Here is an 18703-nt window from a genome sequence, read left to right on the forward strand (position 1 = left end):
TTCCAGCCGCAAGTAAATACAATGTCTGCAAGTTGCTGCTCTATATTCTACCCCATTCAGAAGCTATTATCCCTTGAAAAATAAGGCATATTTATGGCCTGATATTCCCAGCCACCAGTCTAAAACCTGCCACTTGATTTTATACTTTTTTTCTTGCTCTTCCATATGAAAGAGGGGGAAAAGCTCTCATCCAACAGGACTAGGTTTTGCAAAAAGGCAAATGAAAGTACATGCATATGTGGAGAGGGGATTCCTAACACACATACAGGCAAAGATGATATTCAATTCACATGAAAAAACAACAACATCTAAATGAATGGGATGGATTTCTGTCCACTTCAGAGACCTTAAAGGAAAATTCACAGGTAAAACCATTGTTTCCTCCATCTTACAGCATCTTTGGTATACAAGGTAAACATTTTTATGGCATGGACTCTTGGTGGAGAAGAATCAAAACTATAATTTTCAGAATGAAACTATGAATCTTCATACTGACAATGGTTGACATCCATTAGAGACAGAATGGCCATTATTCTCATTATCTACATGAAGCTGAGTGCTGAATCAGTGTTCTCTTTCTGTATTTCATTTTATTACAGTTTATTCTTAGCTGTTCCTTCTTTGTCTACCTAGGTGGTTGTAGGATCAACATCATCAGTGGTTTGTAAACAGGTATGTACCATTATTTTCATGCACCTACATAATACTCTCCTCCCTCAAAAATCTTAATCTGTTGTCTCCTGTCTAGTAAAGGGGAGCCTTTGAGGTACAAATGTGTTCTGCAATGTCAAAATCTTGCATTTTTTACTAATAGAAATATATCAAGGAGGAATATGCACAAAATCCAACATACTAAATTAAAGGATATAAGGATGGAAGACAACACAGTTTCTAAGAAAAGGAATACCACAAGCCATTTATCTAGGCGAATAGTGGCATGCATTTTATCTCTTTAATTATTTTTTTAGACAGAGTTTGTAGGGGATGGGGGGGCCAAAAGAACTGTGGTCTTTTCAATTATATTACAAACATTTTGTGATTTCAGAATTTCAGAAACATGCTTCTCTCCTTGACAATTCCCATTGATGTGATAAGCAAAGGTTGAGTATCTTTTGGTCAGAGTGCACAGTTTGGGCTGGCATCAACATCTGACTTCCCAGGGTAAGGACCAGAGCCTCAATGCCTGGGAAGTGCTCTCCATCAAGGCCTGCCTTGGAACTTCTTCCCCCTCCCTGTCCATCCCTTTTTGGCAGTGCCAGTTGTCGTCCAAGGGCTAAAAAGAGCATAGCAATAACATAGCAATACCCAAGTCGGTGCAGCAAAATTTGAGGCCCATTTCAAGGGCGCTTGCCAGTGAAATAATCTACAGCAGTTATGGTAGGCTTCATGCATATATGTTTCTTTATCTAAAAAACAACTTCACAAAATCACAGCACTGAAAATCAGTATTTTGCTATGTAAGATTGGCACTATAAGGTGTAAGAATGCATGCAACACCTGCATGCAACAGCTCAGCTGGCTAACCTGAGTTATTGATCAGTCAGCCCAAACAATACTTTTCAAACCACTTTCAACCATTATTTTTTAACTTCCTAGCCAGTTTTGTTGGATGGTCTGATTTTCACCTAAGTTTAATTCCTTAGCAGAAAAAATAAGTCTTTGTTCCTAGACCTGAAGAATTAATCTGAAGTACAACTGGAAGAAAAGCCACCTGTTTGGATACTCCTTGATGATCTGATAAATGCTGATCTTAATTGTTTCATTCTCAAATCGACTGTAACTTCGATCCTTGTAAATCCGAAATTCTGCTGCTGTCACTGCTTCTCCGTGGGGGATCTGAGTCAAGTCAAATCGGAATTCTTTGTAGTGCCGCCGTTGGTGAGAAAAATCCTTGTCTCTTTCCACTGTGAAAATAAAATGAAATGAAAAAGTTAAAAATCCATATGCCATGTTAATTCAGTACTCACTAAGAGCATAATAGTTTAGGCAGCTACTCCTGCCACCACTTCTGAGTTCACAACATTCATCAAACCAAAAGTCAGAAGGTCAAAGGGAATAGAGCCTGCATTCAACAATTCAGAATGGAAGTAATTCTGCAAAAACAACAACCAAAAAAAAAAAAGACTATATATTTAAAAGTAATAACGTTGTGGGCAAAAAAATCCCCACAAGTTAGAAAAAAATGATGAAATTGGTTTGCTTCAGCTTTCTGTATGAGTAGGAATTATTAGCAGATGATCTTGGCATGGAAGGTTGGACAGCATTTGAGGAAAAAGAGGAAGAGAAGCTGGCCAGGCCTTGGCTGAAGTTGTAATATATTACACTGACTACAGCATGGATGCTTGTTCCATTCTCATGTTGTGGCCTTCGTTTTCCCAGTTATATTTGCTCTGCAAATGAAACAATATTGAAAATCTCATCTGCGCAGATACTTCTATCTACAGCAGGATGCTCATTAGACAGAAATATTAGTCATGAAGTCCCTGAATTGTTTTGGATAAGTAACACTTGCAGCATCTGTTATTCATCATAATGGCAGCACTCGTGACTCATCTACAGGAGGAGTGGTTAACCTGAGGCCCCAGAACCATCTGTGGCCTCTAAGCCTCTTTTCCACAGCTCCCAGGGCTGACCACGGACCACAATTACTGGAAATTGGAAGAATGGTTTCCGACCATTGTGAGGTGCAAAATACATAAAAACTGTAGTTTACACCCAAAAATAGCCTTAACATAGTTTTAAAATAAAAAAAATAAACAAACATTCTGCCCACCCTGGTGTGAATACTGCCTCTACCCATTCTCTCTCCAAGAGTTATATCCTTGTTGTTAACACCCTCAGTATTAATCAATCTGGAATTGTGAATACAACGCCTAATTAATCCATACACATAACACTTCACAAATGTCACTACTTCCTATTTAGAGAGATACACGGTCTCAGTGTAGCTTATTTAAATCTCTACATTCCCTGCAGAAGCAGAAAAGTAAACCAAACACTTCTAGGTGATGGAGGTTACTGTAAGCTGACAGAGAACAAAGCACATATGTTTACAGCTTCAAATCAATGAAATGATAGTGTATTTTCACTAAATACTTTGGTTATCTGACAAGCACAGGTCAAAGGTTCCAAGAGTTTTGTCTTGAAATTACTAAGTGCTGTTCAGATGACTGATAATTGAAAGCAGAGGCTAGAAATATCAAGGGAGGTGGGTGATAGATAAGTCACAGATAAATGCAAAGACTCTGGTTCTTACACACTCAAAGGGCAGTGGCTCCAGGAATTCCCCATTCTGTTACTGGGAACAGATACAGCTACCTATCCCTTTCTTTGTCTTCCATCATTATCCAGGACCCTTATCTTCCCTTATCTCTTGGCTCCTTGGGCATCCTCCAGGGATTCAGAAGAAAGCCTGAACTTCCATGTAGGATTAGAAAAATGAGCTCATCAGAATGAAAAAGTGATACGTTTATTTCTTTCAATATTGATAGTTTTAAAAATGATGAGCTTTGACTGACCCATAACTCTACATTAACTTGCAAACTAATAAAGGAAGTGGGAGGCCACCAAACAGAATTATTTTCTTGTTAATCCTCTTAGAATAACCCAGCCACAGTCTCAGGGTTGTATGCCACAATCCCATTCACTCTGTCTGCAGCTATTTGCAATGCTAATCTGCCACAGCCCATAGAAGTTAGTGTCCTAACTCCTAACTCACCATGACATAAGTTTTACTTATGTTAATTTGAATCACACTGAATTAGCAGAACTAGGATAAACAATAAAAAATTGCTGTCTCCTATTTCTGGTCTGAATTCAACAATTTCTGAAAGGAACACAGATGAGGAAGCAGTGTTTGAATTGTCATCTTAGGATGTAGAGTTTGCTTTTTAGTCACATTTTTATGTCCCAAATAAATGTATGATCCATAAAAATAAAATCAAATGACTTTGAAAGCAACTGGGAGTTTTGTTAAGTACAATATAAACCAAGAGTCTCCAGCTCAAATAGCCATGAATGCTGCTATCAAAGTCTCCGGTGAGAAAATAGAGTGACCCAGGATGCCACCAAATATAAATTTATGAAACAAAAAAAGTCCATTGTAAAACAGAGCCACAGGAACATCCCACTCCCAAACTCAAAGTGGTCTCACAGCTCCAGAGAGCTCCACTCACTGAATGTATTTGATGCTGACAACAGGATGACACACCTGATCCTTCTGTAGGTCAACAGACCTCAGCCATAGTGACATCCTGACACAGGGTTTATATTATACCTGGGGCAGCCCCCTTTCTCCCAATTACCAAATTCTAAAGTGGGCAGACCACAACACTGGTTCGAGACCCAATGGCACCCTGATGCACAGTCACCCTCTGTCCTGCTCTGCTTCGGTTCAGAATCACACCTTCCTTCCAGTCCAATGGAGATCCTGCAGTGCCCAACTGAGACTGGCAAGCCACCTTCTCACCTCATCAGCCAACCTTCCTCTGCAAGGAGAGGTGCAAATCTTCCCTACAGCACTCTGACCCATTCAATCCACAGCACCATGGTAGGCTTCAGAAAATGATATGGAGTTGGTGAGTTTAAGACCTCTGATATAAATTGTTTAAAATCCTGGAGGTTGGTTTGATGTAGCTTTGTTCTTTGGTGTGGCTGCACCTATCAAGGTCCATATCTGGATCAGCTAGAAAGCAGACAAGGTTGTAGTCTTCTACACTCTTGCAGCATAACAGTGGGGCTTCCCAGCAAGTGACTCTTCACCCCACCATGTGCATTCCTAGCAACATTGGGAAATATTCTGTAATGGAAGGACAGCTGTTCATTGAGCAAAATGTGTATTATTTGAACAGACAAGGGCCACAGTAGACAGGGCAGGGACATAATGACATCACTGGAGGTAGTAAGGCAGAAGTCTATCTTCTTTTCTTACTTTCTCAGTGTCTTAATTCTACCTGCAGCTGGACACAACAGTTTTAGTGTGTTTACTCACAAAATATCTGCAGGAAATTACATTGCTCTTGTCTGGCAGCTTGCCACAGTTGTGCAATCTTGGGAAGCTCTAGCGGCTACGGTGATGGAAAAAAAGAAACTGAGTAAACCAAAATGTTTCCTATGTCTCCATCCCTAGTTAAGCTTTTCCTTGGAACACTCTTCAAAATAAACATATACAGAACTCAGCTGAATCTGTTTTTTAAAATGATTATTAGTCACTTGCTAAAATGAAACTAGGAGGGTCTATTAATAAAATCAACCACCATAAGCCGTTTTACATTCAAGAGTTTTAAAACCTTCCATACCAAAATTATTACTGCCCAAAGTAAATGAATTTTGTTACATGCGTCTCTTTTAGAAGTTGTATCACTAAAGCATTTACATTTTTTAAAATCTTAGTCATAATGTATATTTCTGTTAAGAACTTAAGACAGAGGATAGTTCCTACTGTTTTAAAATGCCCAAAGACATGTTAGATAAATAGCTGTTAAGCAAAATGACCCCTTGAACTCTCAGTTCATGTAACTTCAATGTATGTTTGTTCAGCTACTTAAAACCCAATCAACTGTGTGTAAGCCCTGTGCTTCCCCTGCCCCTCAAATAATCCTTGACAGAGGCTTATCTGAAGTCCTGTTTTTCTACAAACCATCTTATTCTAGCATTTGCCTATAATAATTTGTGCTCATGCTGCCTGTATTTTTAATTTACTTTTCTTGTTGTATTTATTCAAAAGAAAGAGAACCCTAGTGATAGTCCCCAACAGACATATTAGACAGAAATTCAGATGCCACCATAACCATACAAGAGGCCCTCCTGATCATTCTTTCAAGAAAATGTGTGTGCATGTGTATAAATTAACAAAGCTATTTCACCCCATAAAGTTAAGTAATGCTGACAAGTTAATTTGTAAACATGTGCTACTCATTTTATTTATAATTTCTTTATATTTTCCAAATCCCACTAATGCTCTGCATGTCAAAACAAGCATTACCTTGTAGCAACCTCTTTATTAACTTCTAAAATAAATTTTAGAAGTTCTTGATACTAGGTTCTCTCCCCTCTTGCATCAAAACATGCCCTGGCAACATTTTTTTTCTGTCCTCATGACATTGCCTCCAACTTGTCTCCAGATTGTGAGTGACAGACTTGAGCTGTCCTTAGCTGTACCAACACTAAAGTTGTGTTTTTCTCCTTAAGCCAGTAGCATCCCAAAGCAGCCACAAGGTGTGAAAAATCTGTTAATGCTTTGCCACACATTACATCAGGGGCAAAGTCATGTGATCAAGAGTGAGTGGGATCAGATCTGTGCTTATTGGCCATTTTAGGATGATGCAGGCATGCCTCCTCCCCTCCAAACCTGGTTTAGTCTCTCTAGTGTCATTCTACTTCTGTGTTCCTAAAGCAGGGGTCAGCAACCTTCTTCTGGGTAGAGAAGAAGTCCATCACCGCCACCATTTCCTCTATCTTCTCTACCTCATGGCTTGCTCTTGCTAGTGCTGGGCAGAGGACCTGTCACCAGAACGGTTGCCCAAAGAGGGAGGGAGTGCTCTCTCCTGCTCTTGTGTGAGCTGTGTGAATATATTTCTTCTAGGGACCATAAACCAGATGAGTTCAGGTGGCAGGCCACGTCCAGCCCATGGGTTCCAGGTCGATGACCCCTGTCCTGTAGGGATGGTTACAGCACCACATGCTAGCAGCCGCTCGACAGCACTGGGCCACTCAGCTGGCAAGACTAGAAGTGCTTTAACTTTATGGTCCTGACCAGTTTAACAGACAGCTAAAACAGTGTATGATAGGAACAGCCCTTGAAGATTTGGCTCTGTACAATGATTCACTAAGTGAAGCTTCTTGGGAGTCTATCCCTTCAGTCTCTCATAGAGCTGGACCTGGAATCAAAAATGAATTGCCCTTTTTCTTTCCCCAGGAGAGGCACAACCTTTAATTAACAGTCATATAATTATTGTTCATTCTCTCCTGCATGAAAATGAACACCAGTCACCAAGATGGTGTACACCAGATGTGTCTGAAGGGAAATCTGGAAGTTGTAGTGCTTCAAAACACCAGGAGGCATCACACGGGGAAAGGATATTGTACACAGTCCAAAGATTACTCTTTTACAAGCTTTGCATGACCTTACTTTATTATTTATTGAAATTTGAAATAACTTTGCTAGTTGGCTCACATCTAGAGTCTTGCAGCCAGACCTTTCCAGGCCTTAGAGTTCAACTCTCTGGCTGTGGGGCCTGAGTTAATTTTGCATTGGATGTATAATTAAATAGAAGCCCTTTGATTGCCTGCTAGTTTCTTAAGTCATAAATGCACACAGATATATGGGACATGTAGCCCACAAGACCCATTTTCTTCCTTCAAAATGGAAAATCCTCTAAAGAATTGAGCTAACGCTACCTTTTCAGTCATGGAAACTTTGGGAAATTAATACCACGCAGGTATAGATCAGAATACAGTAAAACGTCTGTTTCAAACTGGGAAGACAAATTTTCCACATTTGCTTCATATCCTGTTAGGAAGGGAGTCCTTTTCTCTGGTTTCTGATTTGTAAGAGCGTAAGGTGAGTCCATAATTGTCTGTAAGTTCAAATAAATTGTTCTGCCTGGTAAGAGTGAAAAACAAGAGGAAAATCAAGCTACATTACATTGCTTGGGGCAGAGCTGTACTTGACTTTAGTTGTGTTGACAGGAAGAGGCGTACAATGAAAAGAAACGATTTAATAGCCTACTACCTCAAAAAAAGTTGCAGTGGAACGTGACAGCTCAAAAGAGCTTGGAAATGAGTAAACTGCCCCTGACACTCCCTGAAAAGTTTGCCTTGAAAACTGGCTAGATACAATGAAGGCTCAGAAATATCCACTGTTGTCAATTATGTGAAGTTCTTTTTGGAAATACCAATTCCAATCATACTCCTAACTGCCCCTTTGAGCTTCTGAGAGCCAAGATATTCTCTGACTTACACATTTCCACCCATTCAAAACAGTGTGCAAGTTAGGACTCAGGTGTGAATGGAGTTGAAAATTAGTCTTTAAAAAGATTGTAGCCTCTGTCCTTGGCCTGTTGCCATTTCTTCCAGTTTGCAACAGAAAGTCAGGAAGTATCATCAACCCCATCAGCTTTGCCAAAACCAGCTACTGGTGAGCTTCTTCTGTCTCTAAATGATTTCTAATTCATTCCAACTAATTGTTAGAAGAAATAGAGTACTCTTCAACTTGGTGCCTGCTGTTAGTTTTCCTCTTCCACCCTCATGCTTTATTCCTTTCATGTCATGCCTTTTTCATTGCAAGCTTGGGGCAAGGGTTTTGTTGTTTTATCAGCAGCCTTTTTATTCTAAAGAATGAGACAGAAATAGTTTAGATGAATCATATCTACATTAAAAAAGCAGTCAACAGAATACAGTGTATTCCTCGTGAGATGGGCGGTGTCTAAATTTGAAATATAAATAAATAAATTACAACTTGTAAAAGAAGCTAAAGAGGAGATAATCACTGCTAACAAATTAGACAAGGATTGGAAGCAGTTATTTGAATGGGGCATTCCTAATTCCTTGAGTGGACAACATATAACTCCCATTGGGCTGTAGTTCATCTAATTCCTCATCCTTGGACATACTATCTAGGACCGATGGGAGCTGAGTTTAGTAGCCTGGAGTCTACTAAACTCTACTCTCCTTTGGAACATTAACAAAAATCCCCAAGTAAACACACCTCACCTTCTCCAGAGAGTTCCAAATATGAGGGCAACAAGAGTTAAAATCTTTCCAGAGTCATGGAGGCCATTTATTTGTATTTTCACCACCTGCCACATTTCCTTTAATTTATTTATCAGATTTATACCCCCTGCAATCAGTAGACTCTCAGCAGTTCATTACAGTCATTCAGCAACCAACAGTACAACAGAACATCTATAGTATGGAATTAATATGAAGCAAAACCAACCAAAAAAACCACTCAGCATTTTTAATTAATTAATGCTACATTTTTGAAGGTTTATGGAAAGCCAAAAGCTCCATAGCGTAGGCGCCCACACGCCAAGAACCTCGGTCTCTCTCACTTTCTGAAAGAGGGGAACCTGTAGTAGTTTTTTCTTCGGAGAAGTAAATTGGATGGGTTGGGATATATAAGTTGTAACAGATAAAAATAATACATTCTAGGATATGTGGTAGGAACAGGGTTTTGACTGATATCTGCCATGCAGGATTTGTGTTGGGGAAATGTCTCCTGTATTCTTAAAGCTAATTATAGTATATTATACATTCTAATTGGTAAATTGCAATCTCAAAAGATGACACATTACCTCCTTATCTCCATGCCATACTGTTAAAGTAAAGAGGGATGGGTCATGAGTGTTTAATGAAAACCTGCTGCCCTTTCCTACCAGCCTGATTTGCCAATTCCTCAGCAGTGCAAAGCTAGCTGTAATTAGGAGACAACCTGCTACCAAATATTGCAGGGCGTATTTTCTTTTCATGAGGCTGTGAAGATCTTTTAATTTTTTTTAAAGGCCCTGATCTTGAAAATACCTAAACGTCCTATTACACATACCTGGAGTCATGGTTACTGCTATTTGGCGGTTGTTCTGGGAATGTTCCACCCACATTTTACATTAAATTTAAATTTACATTTACTTTTATCTAGGAGCAGTTTACATTGTGTACATACCACATGGAAGTGACACTTGCCCCCTTGAGAGCTGCCTCACTTATATGTTACGTAAACATAATATAAAGCAAAAACATACAGCAGTGACATTTAAATTTTCTAATTAAGAAATAAAGCACTTTTCCAGGATATACGTATTTGTTGAGAAGATGTTCTAGGTTGATGCTCGCCATCTAGTTCTTACTGCAAAGCTAGCTCATTGTGAAAATGTTGTTCTGTTGCCTCAAGCATCTGAAGATCTTCCTGGACCAATGGCGCAACATCTGCCCCACTTTCATTGATGTAAATGGTATCTTTATATCTACTGAATAAAGGTATCCTTTTGTATACATGGTGTTGGCTGGAGTATTCAGAATACAGTATACTGAAGAATGCTGTCAAAGGAAGAAAGAATGTGTATGTGTGTTGAGAGAGTAGAGTTCTTATCCTCACTGTGAAATAAGAGCACAATACATTCTGGTTATTTGGACTGAGAGTTTCACATTTTCCAGTTAGGAGCCCTAGCTCAGTTACAGAATAGTTTGTATATTGAAAATTCCTGAGTCTAAACCTTGTCATCACTAGTTTTTCTGGTTTTGTTTTCTTAAAGATCCAGACAGCTGGTAATATGAAAATTTTCTCTGGGAAGACCTGAATCTATTCCATCATTTAGGGCAGAGAAGGTAGTGAAGGATTGAGAAGGAAAAGGACCCATCAGTGTTCTAACTGTCCATCATCAATGATGATATCATTATCAACATGCCCCATGGGCACTGAGGTATACTGCAGCACAGATAAAGAGTGCCAGTGACCCAGCCCCTGAAGCCCGGAAACAGTGCTGCCAGTCTGAGTAGGCAGTACAGAAGTATATAGCCCAACAGCCTATCCTAATAAAAGACAGGTATTTTTGTTCCAGATGTACCTGTATGCCTCTTAGAAGAATTATAATTATACTATAAGGTGATTATATTTCTTGGAGACCATTATACCTTTCCTCCAAAACAAACAAGAACATCCTTTATCACCCTTTAAAAATACTTCTCCCTCTTTTCATCAACGTTGAAAACCACTTAATTGATTGCTTCGCTTTACTGAAAAATCCAGAACTCAGAGGTTCCCCTCAAGTTAAAGAAATTCCCAAGGCAAGGATTTAACTCTCTGGTAACTCTTATTATTAGCTTTCACTTTCTCCACCATGAATATTTTAAAGTTCTCTCTTCATTTAAGAATGATCGAAAACAATGCAATCAAATTAAATTAACAGCAGGGGTCAGATGGTCAGGAGATAAAAATAGACTTAAAACAAGATGAGGACTTTAATGAATGCAGAGCATTGACTTGTAAAAACCCAAGCAGACTAATTGTTTAAACTTAATTTGCTTTAAGAGTTTTCTGTACGTGAATGCGTGAAAAAATAAATACCTTATATCTTTCTAATTAAATACATTAAGGTCGCAATCCTCAATACGTATAGAATCCCCCAAAACAAATTCTCAATGTAACAATGTTAATGTCCATCCCTTGACTTTGTATGTATTGTATGTTCTTAAACAATAAGCAAATCAAAAAGAAAACCATTCTTATCTCTTAGAAGAATGCTAAAATGAAACCTAACCTTCTAATTTGAATTCTTTAAGTGCATTGTACATAAGCAATGGGGTAATTTGGTGTAGTGGTTAAGGCACCAGGCTAGAAACCAGGAGACGGTGAGTTCTAGTCCTGCCTTAGGCACGAAGCCAGCTGGATAACCTTGGGCCAATCACTCTTTCTCAGCCCTAGGAAGGAGGCAATGGCAAACCACTCCCAAAATCTTACCAAGAAAACTGCAGGGATTTGTCCAAGCAATCACCAGAGGACAACACTGGCTTGAAGGCACAAAATCAATCAATCAATCAATCAATCAGAGGAAATATAGATAGGCAAGGTATGACTGTAACTTTTCTGTTTGGAGAAATGAGTCTGCAAAATGTTCTGATTCCACTTATTGGCTTCCTTCTGTGTTGAGTATCTACTTCTCAGCAACTTAGAAAACAAAAGCTGGTCAATATGAGAAGCTTTTTAGCATGTTTCTAAAGCCAACTGTTTCATTATAGCAAGAAAGAGGGTATGAATAGAAAAACTGTTGTGAAATTATTTGGATGGGATTTCTTACCATGACTGAGAACAAGCGATTTATTTAATTTTAACTTTTTAATATTGAAAAGCCCTTCCCAGCTTTGAAGTTTTTCCATTTGAAACTTATAGCAGATCCAAGCATGCTCTTTCCATATAGCCTTTTTTAATGGTACTTCCTTCTCTATTTTCCCCTTATACCCAACAGTTACCCCAGCCTGGTGAACTTGAGATGTTCAACTCCTATAATTTCCAGCCAGCCGAGCAATTCTGGGTACTAGAAACAGAGCTGGAAAGTGTTCTTTTCAAAAAGGCTGCTTTAGTCCTGTGGCTTGTGATGACCAGTAAGATTTTGCCACCAGGTACCGTATCTGAAATGGTACAAAGATGCACCTAAACAGAATAATCCATATAGTCACAGCCAACCAGATTCAACAGCAATGAAACTAGGTGAGAAAGAAAATGATTCAGAGAAACAGCTGCTTATGTTGATCACGACAGAAACTTGGGTCAGTACTGCTTTCCCCAAGTAACGCCTTACTTTTGATGATAGAAGCACCATTGCCTTTTATTCATACATATACACATCCACATATAAGCCTACACACACACACACACATATATATACATACACACGCATATATGGGAAGGTTACAAAGTTAAGAAACATGAGGCCAGCAATGACATTTTAGGAAATCTCTGCCTTGGAATGAGGGTCAAACACAGCTATGACTAAAAGGTCCTTGTGTCAGCTTTGCCCAGAAACGATCTTGATCATCAGCCAAAAGCAAACCCGGCCCCATGACCATCACTCCACCAAAACAAACAAAAGAGTTGCCAGGTCTGACAGGTTTTGCCTGCTTGTTGTCCTCAGGCATTTTATAGGATTCTTCAGCCCGGACTGTTAATTTAAGAGATGAGCAAATGAGGAAACCCCACAGCCCGGTGAATAAAATATGAACTTGAAGTGCAAGGAAGCTCTCATAAATCTGATTCTGAACAAGGGCATTCATCGTTTCAAGGGACCCCCTTTTTCCTTCTCTTCTGATCTCAGCTTCTCTTTGTACATCACAGCAACCCTCATCCCGTAACCTGCGGTTTCCAGAGAGCAAGTCCTGGATGGCCAGTGCATTAGTAGCTGCCCTGTGTTCTCCTTGCACACCCACATCCTGGAGGGGGAAAGAATCTGGCTCTAAGCTTCACTGGGCGGGGATGAAAGGATTTGACTATGGAGCTGTGGTAAGGAGCTCCCTCTAACACTTTCTACCTCTTTTAAAAAATAAAGGAGGAAAAAAGACAGCTGGCATGAGACAAGGCTAAACATAAGTTTCCAGGTTCACCTCTATTTCTAAAAATGCCTCTGGGTGCCAGATGGGTGCCAAATAAACTTTTGTAGAAAATAAAAATTTCAAGAAACTTAGAGGGTGTCCTGCAGGAAGGAATGGTGGGTAGGGAGCATTCTGTAAACTGGTGCTTGGCAACTAAGTGTGTCCCTCATGGCTGCCGTTTTTGAAATGGGGCAGCACCATTTGCAAGAATGCCCACAACGGGTTCTCCGAATTCCCAATGTGCACCACCTTCCAAAAGCTGTAGACTCCTGGTGCAAACCAGTGAAACGATCAAGCTTAAGTTAGTCATGACAAGCTTGTTCCATTTATTTCAATGCCAGTATCCTCAGAATATCTAAATCTAACTCCAACTGTCTGTTTACTTAAAGATCAAATAATAATTAGCAATTACAACAATTCCACAAGCTCTCTAGTTAAGAACAGATGTTGCTATAACCTACTAAAACTCTGACGGTAACTTACCACAAAGGGGAAGGAGAAGAGAATACTAACAAGAACAATGAGGACAGAAGGAGTATAAAAAAAAAATTAGAAAATTAATTCTCTTGGCTGATCTGAGACGTATGTTTGTCAGAGTTAAACTTATAAAAAAAATAGAGCTGATAACCACATAAATATTATCACTCCATCTCCTAATTCTCATATAACCCTAAACTGCAATGTAATTTGGATTTGTGAGGTGTTATTTCAGTAAGGCCATAAAAGGTGGCAGTCCCTAACCAGTCTTGGTTTGAATTTGGGAAGCTAAACAAGATTCAGTCTGCTTAATACTTGGATGGGAGACTACCAGGAAATCCGAGAGTTTTAAGCTAATATGGAAAAATTCCAAAAATATATTCCAGAAGAAAGCAATGGCTAATCACTGCAGTACTGTTGACAATACAGAAGCATCCACGAAGTCACTAGGAGTTGAAGTCAGCTCAACAGAGCCTCTACCTTACCTTTGTTCAATCAATCCTGCTTTAAAAATCTTAATTTAGCATTACAGATGAACCAGACTTATGATTACACCATCAGCTAGTTGCATGTGGACATGAAGGGGATAATATGGGTCAAACAGCACATACTCTGTTTTCATATTACTTTATCCCATTTCAAACGCAATCACAGAAACAATTCGTGCATGACAATTGAGCAATAAGCAGTCAGAATTAAGGTTTGCATTGAAGATATCACAGGTACCATAACTATGAGGCCAACACTAAAAAGACCTCACTTCTCTGGTTTGCTACCCTGAATGTTTTTATTTCAAGGCTTTACATTTTGCTTTCCATACTAATAAGAAAACCAGTCAATTGAAACCAATCCTTTATCAGTACCCATGAAGTTTTAAATTCAGATCTTCTGTAACACTGAAGAATCTGGAACTTTGGTGATAAAAAACTTTTGAGAGTTATGTTGTGTTGTAATTATTTTAATTCCAAAAATGATGGTAATGAAAATATTAAAAAGTAGCATAATTTCCCACAATCAGCAGTAGCTTTTGTTCCAAACATTGTACTCTGAAAAGAAATTAGTTGACAGGTTTGGCAAAAAAAGACTCCAATCTTTACCAATAGGTTCCAGGTGTCATCTGCAGCACCTCCAGATAAATATCTCTCAAGTGCCAACCCCCCTGAAACTCCTTAATCTGTGCCTTTAAAAAATGAATGACAATTCATCCAAACAATCCAATTTGGGCTGCAAATTCCTGACATCCACTAGATGATAGCAAAGGAAAATATTATTTGCTGCCATCTCGTGATTCTGTGGATTGTTGTAATCTAGATCTGGTAGCCATACTCCTGGTCTCTTGGAATCTAGACTGATCCCTTAACCACTACATCAAACTGGCTTTCACACGTTGGAAAAGGTAATACTTAATATACCTGCTCTCCCCAACATGATACCTTCCAGGTATGGCTACTATCACCACAGTCAACATAGTTAAGATGAAAGGAATTATAGGTCAACCCATCTGGAAGGCACCAACTAGCTACAAAAGACTAAAGGTATATATGATAGTATATATAACTAGATGAATCTCTGTGTTCATCTGTTCCGTTGTTTCTCAGCTGTTCTTTTTTGTATCTGTGTGCAAATTGTTTTGAATTTTCCCTATTAAGAATTCGTATTTAACAGGTCTAACTGAAGCTTTTGCAAATAGTTTCAATGATCTCACCAATGGCTGGCAGGGACAAGCAAAGATGAAGTCAAGAAAAGAGGAGAAAGAATGTAAGAAATAATTGCAAAGGTTAATAGCAGTCAGAAATCTTGCAGAGCCTGAGTTGATTAACAGCTGCCGAATTGCCTAATTTAAGTTCTAGTTCAGAAGAAAAAGGTGATTCTGTGGGAAGACAGAGTTCTTCATAAATTCTGAACTTTATAGAAAAGGCAAATAGCGACCAAACGTTTACCTCTGCTACTAGGAGGGGAGTATCAGTTAGTCAAGGAAATTGATTTGTAGCAGCTTCAGGATGGACAAAATAAATGCTTCCTTACACAAAAGACCATTAATTTGTGGAACTCTCAACCACAACACAACATTAATTTCATTTTTCAATTTAAAAAATAAATATTATTTTTTTCAACCATTCTAGACATAAGCAGCCCTCCTGAACCAGGTACTATATTCTCTATATATTTTGGGAACTGTGCACACTTCTGCTCTTCAGATATGTTGGGAAAGGATGAAGTAAATCACCATGTTTAAAGGAAATATATCTAAATATTGGAAATATAAGCAAGGATGGCCACTATCTTCTAACTTTGTCTTTCTAATACCAGAGATACCTGGCCAACTAGTCTAAGCTCACCAAACCATTCCTACATTACTAGTAATTGGATTTAAAATGTGGGTTAAAATTTGGCACTTCATTGTTTTTTGAGAGAAATGAGTTCAAATTCAGTAGCTATGATATTTCAAACAAATCAGATGTAGGAATTTTGGGGAAATATTCTTTACATGTTCTTTTTCGTTGAGTAACTTTGACCTCAAAGGTATATGTATGCTGTTGGTGGTTACCATTGGTTTCCACAGACGGAGAAGTAATATTGTTTATTTGCTCATCAATGTAAGTACAAAGAAAGAGAAGTTCTATGAAATTTGGGTGGGACAGTCTGTGTCAAAGAACGGCCACATTTAAGACTGGCTGAATTCATATCAGCCACAACATAAGGCACGGGTGCTGGCTTCTTTCTTTCACACCACTTGATTTCTTTTCTATTGCCGGTGGTCTTCCAGGAATGAGCGGACTTTGCATTCTGTGAGTCCAAGATCTCCCACAATCTTTCCCTAACGTATCCCTTCCACTCCCCCCAAAATCTTGGAACACCAACAGGTAGACAAAGAAAGCGGGAGGCCAGTGGCCCCTGGGATAAATTGTGCCCTTGGCCTCATTGCAAAGAAATTACTTTAACAGTTATGTGTGTCTGACAGATGAACACAATTGGAACTCATTTGTGGACAGATGGTTTATGTTTATTTCTTATATAAACAATCATTCCTCAGTACAGCATTTCTCAAGTCCACACAGATCTTTTTTGCATTTTTGTATGATTTTGTATAATTGATAATTGTCTTAACTGATGACATTATTCAGGTTTGGTTAGAATATATTGTGTTTCCTGTCTTTCAGTTAGGTTAGACCTGATTTAAGTTGATTTGAAAATGCAATTATCTTGAGGAGGAAGAAAGAAACAGTAACCATGCAATCTCACACTTTAAGATGTTTGAAGGCAGTGGTAGTACACCATGATTTTGGAGGGTCCTCTTTTTCTAGGCATCACTGCCTGTTCCTTTGCTTTTCTCTCACCTCACTCTCGCCATAGTTCGAACCCTTGGAGAAGGGAGGCTGAGAGACAGAAGAAGGGAGGAGATACAAGACTAGAAGTTCCAGACAACAACAGGAAGGCCCCTACCGTGGCTTTACGCTTTAGCAGGAGTCCACCAGTGCCGCTTTCTAATGCTGGTCGTGGGAGGCAATGACAATGATGATAATTGCTATATATGGAAGAGCATTTCCTATAGCTCAAAGAGCTCAGAGTTTTAGTTGCAACCTATAGCTTTGAAGTTATAAGAATCACCAGGAGCGCAAAGAGAAAAATTACACCGCCATAATGAAGAGCCATTTTTCATGTTTTATCTTTCCTTCCACAATAGCTAATAACCAGCAGCCTGCCTTCTGCTTCATAACAGCCAGGAATGGCTGTCACAGAATGCTTTGTATAGGAATAGACATGCTGCTGGGGAATATTGCGCACCGCATGGTTCTCCAGGAAACAAAAAGTCGCATCGCTCAAAGGATCATTATAGATTACTTTAATTGCTATCCATGGTTGCTATGAGGTTTTGTTTTCCTAGTAAAGCACGTATTGTATGTAACCACAGCTTCCCACCCAAAGATTATATTTAGTCTGAAAAGGCAACTTCTACTGGAAACAACAAGCAGAATTTTATCTGTCTACCTCCCAGTGGCAAGATTATTAACAGTGCATATTTTTATATGCACAGAGAAACACATTTCTGTCCCTTCACATACACTCCTAATGATCTGCTTACATCAGATTCTCTCAGATTATTGGTAATTTCTAGCGGGGTTTTTGTCTCTTTCTCTCTCCTTTTTTGAGAAAAATAGATGCCGAGTCTATTTCAAATCAAGGAGAAGAAAAGAGAAAGTAATTGCTTTCAAAATATTGTTAGATAATATATTTAAAAAGTAATATATTAAATGTTTTAATATATTTAAAAAGAGGGCAATATTTTAATTCTAGATAACACTGCCAGGGAGGGAGGGAGGGAGGGAGGGAGGGATCACTATGTATTATCTATATCCTGCACCAAATTTTCAAATCATACCAATCTATCACTTTGGGCTAATATATATTATTTTTTGCAAATACATACATAAGGGCAAAATCTGAAGCCAGTTCTGAGGGAGGGAAAGCACTGCAAGAGATCAGAAGACAAAGCAAGGCTCACACTGCAGTGGCCCATCACTTCCTTTTCCAGAAAAGCCTCTGGGGTCTATGTAGGACCAAGAGCCAATGAAAGAAGTTCCCGTTCAGGCGATGCTCAGAGCTGCTACTTTCTTGCAAGCATGGTAGCTACCCATTCATGTTTTCCATTAAAATTAACTATTAAAAAAATAAAAGCAGGCAAAGCAGAGAGCTGTATGGATAATAAGGAACTTATCAAGAAGTACATGGTGGATCTCAAAGGCCCTGCTGGAAATCCAGGATTTAGGTATTCCACCCACGTAGAGAAAAGAGTTGTGTTGTTCTAAAAAGTGGTCACCATAACCCCAAGGTCTAGGACAGCGATGACAAACCTTTTGGGCTCAGAATGTCAAAAATTTGGAAAACGCCTAACTTGACTCTGCTGGCATGTCACCTCCCATCCCACAAAAGAGAAACAATTCTTTATATATTCATTTATTTTAAAAAATACAGTCCAATCATGTGTGCTGTTATGTATTATATAAGGAAAGGTCAGATAATTACAGAAATGAAATACAAGTAAAACAAACTCAGTTTCTTTGGTAACGCAAACAGGCAGAATAGTTGTTGTCGGGTGTTGGTGAACGCTGGTATATCACCCAAAATGTTGTGGCATGTCATCTTT

At 38.9% G+C, this 18703-nt stretch overlaps 1 protein-coding gene across 2 annotated transcripts in view; it reads right to left on the minus strand.

Moving 5' to 3' along the window:
* The window catches only part of BMP5 (bone morphogenetic protein 5), a 56724-nt gene that overhangs the window by 32401 nt on the left and 5620 nt on the right, over positions 1–18703 (minus strand). For both annotated transcript variants that reach the window (XM_025168902.2, XM_007431739.3), the window contains exon 2: positions 1712–1904. In XM_025168902.2, coding sequence (XP_025024670.1) covers positions 1712–1904 — 193 coding nt within the window. The remainder of the gene's footprint in view (positions 1–1711; positions 1905–18703) is intronic.

Source organism: Python bivittatus, unplaced genomic scaffold (assembly GCF_059951505.1).
Source record: "Python bivittatus isolate LINGU-HERP-01145 unplaced genomic scaffold, Pbiv_v1 ctg000020_np1212, whole genome shotgun sequence".
In the NCBI taxonomy this organism is placed as follows: domain Eukaryota; kingdom Metazoa; phylum Chordata; class Lepidosauria; order Squamata; family Pythonidae; genus Python; species Python bivittatus.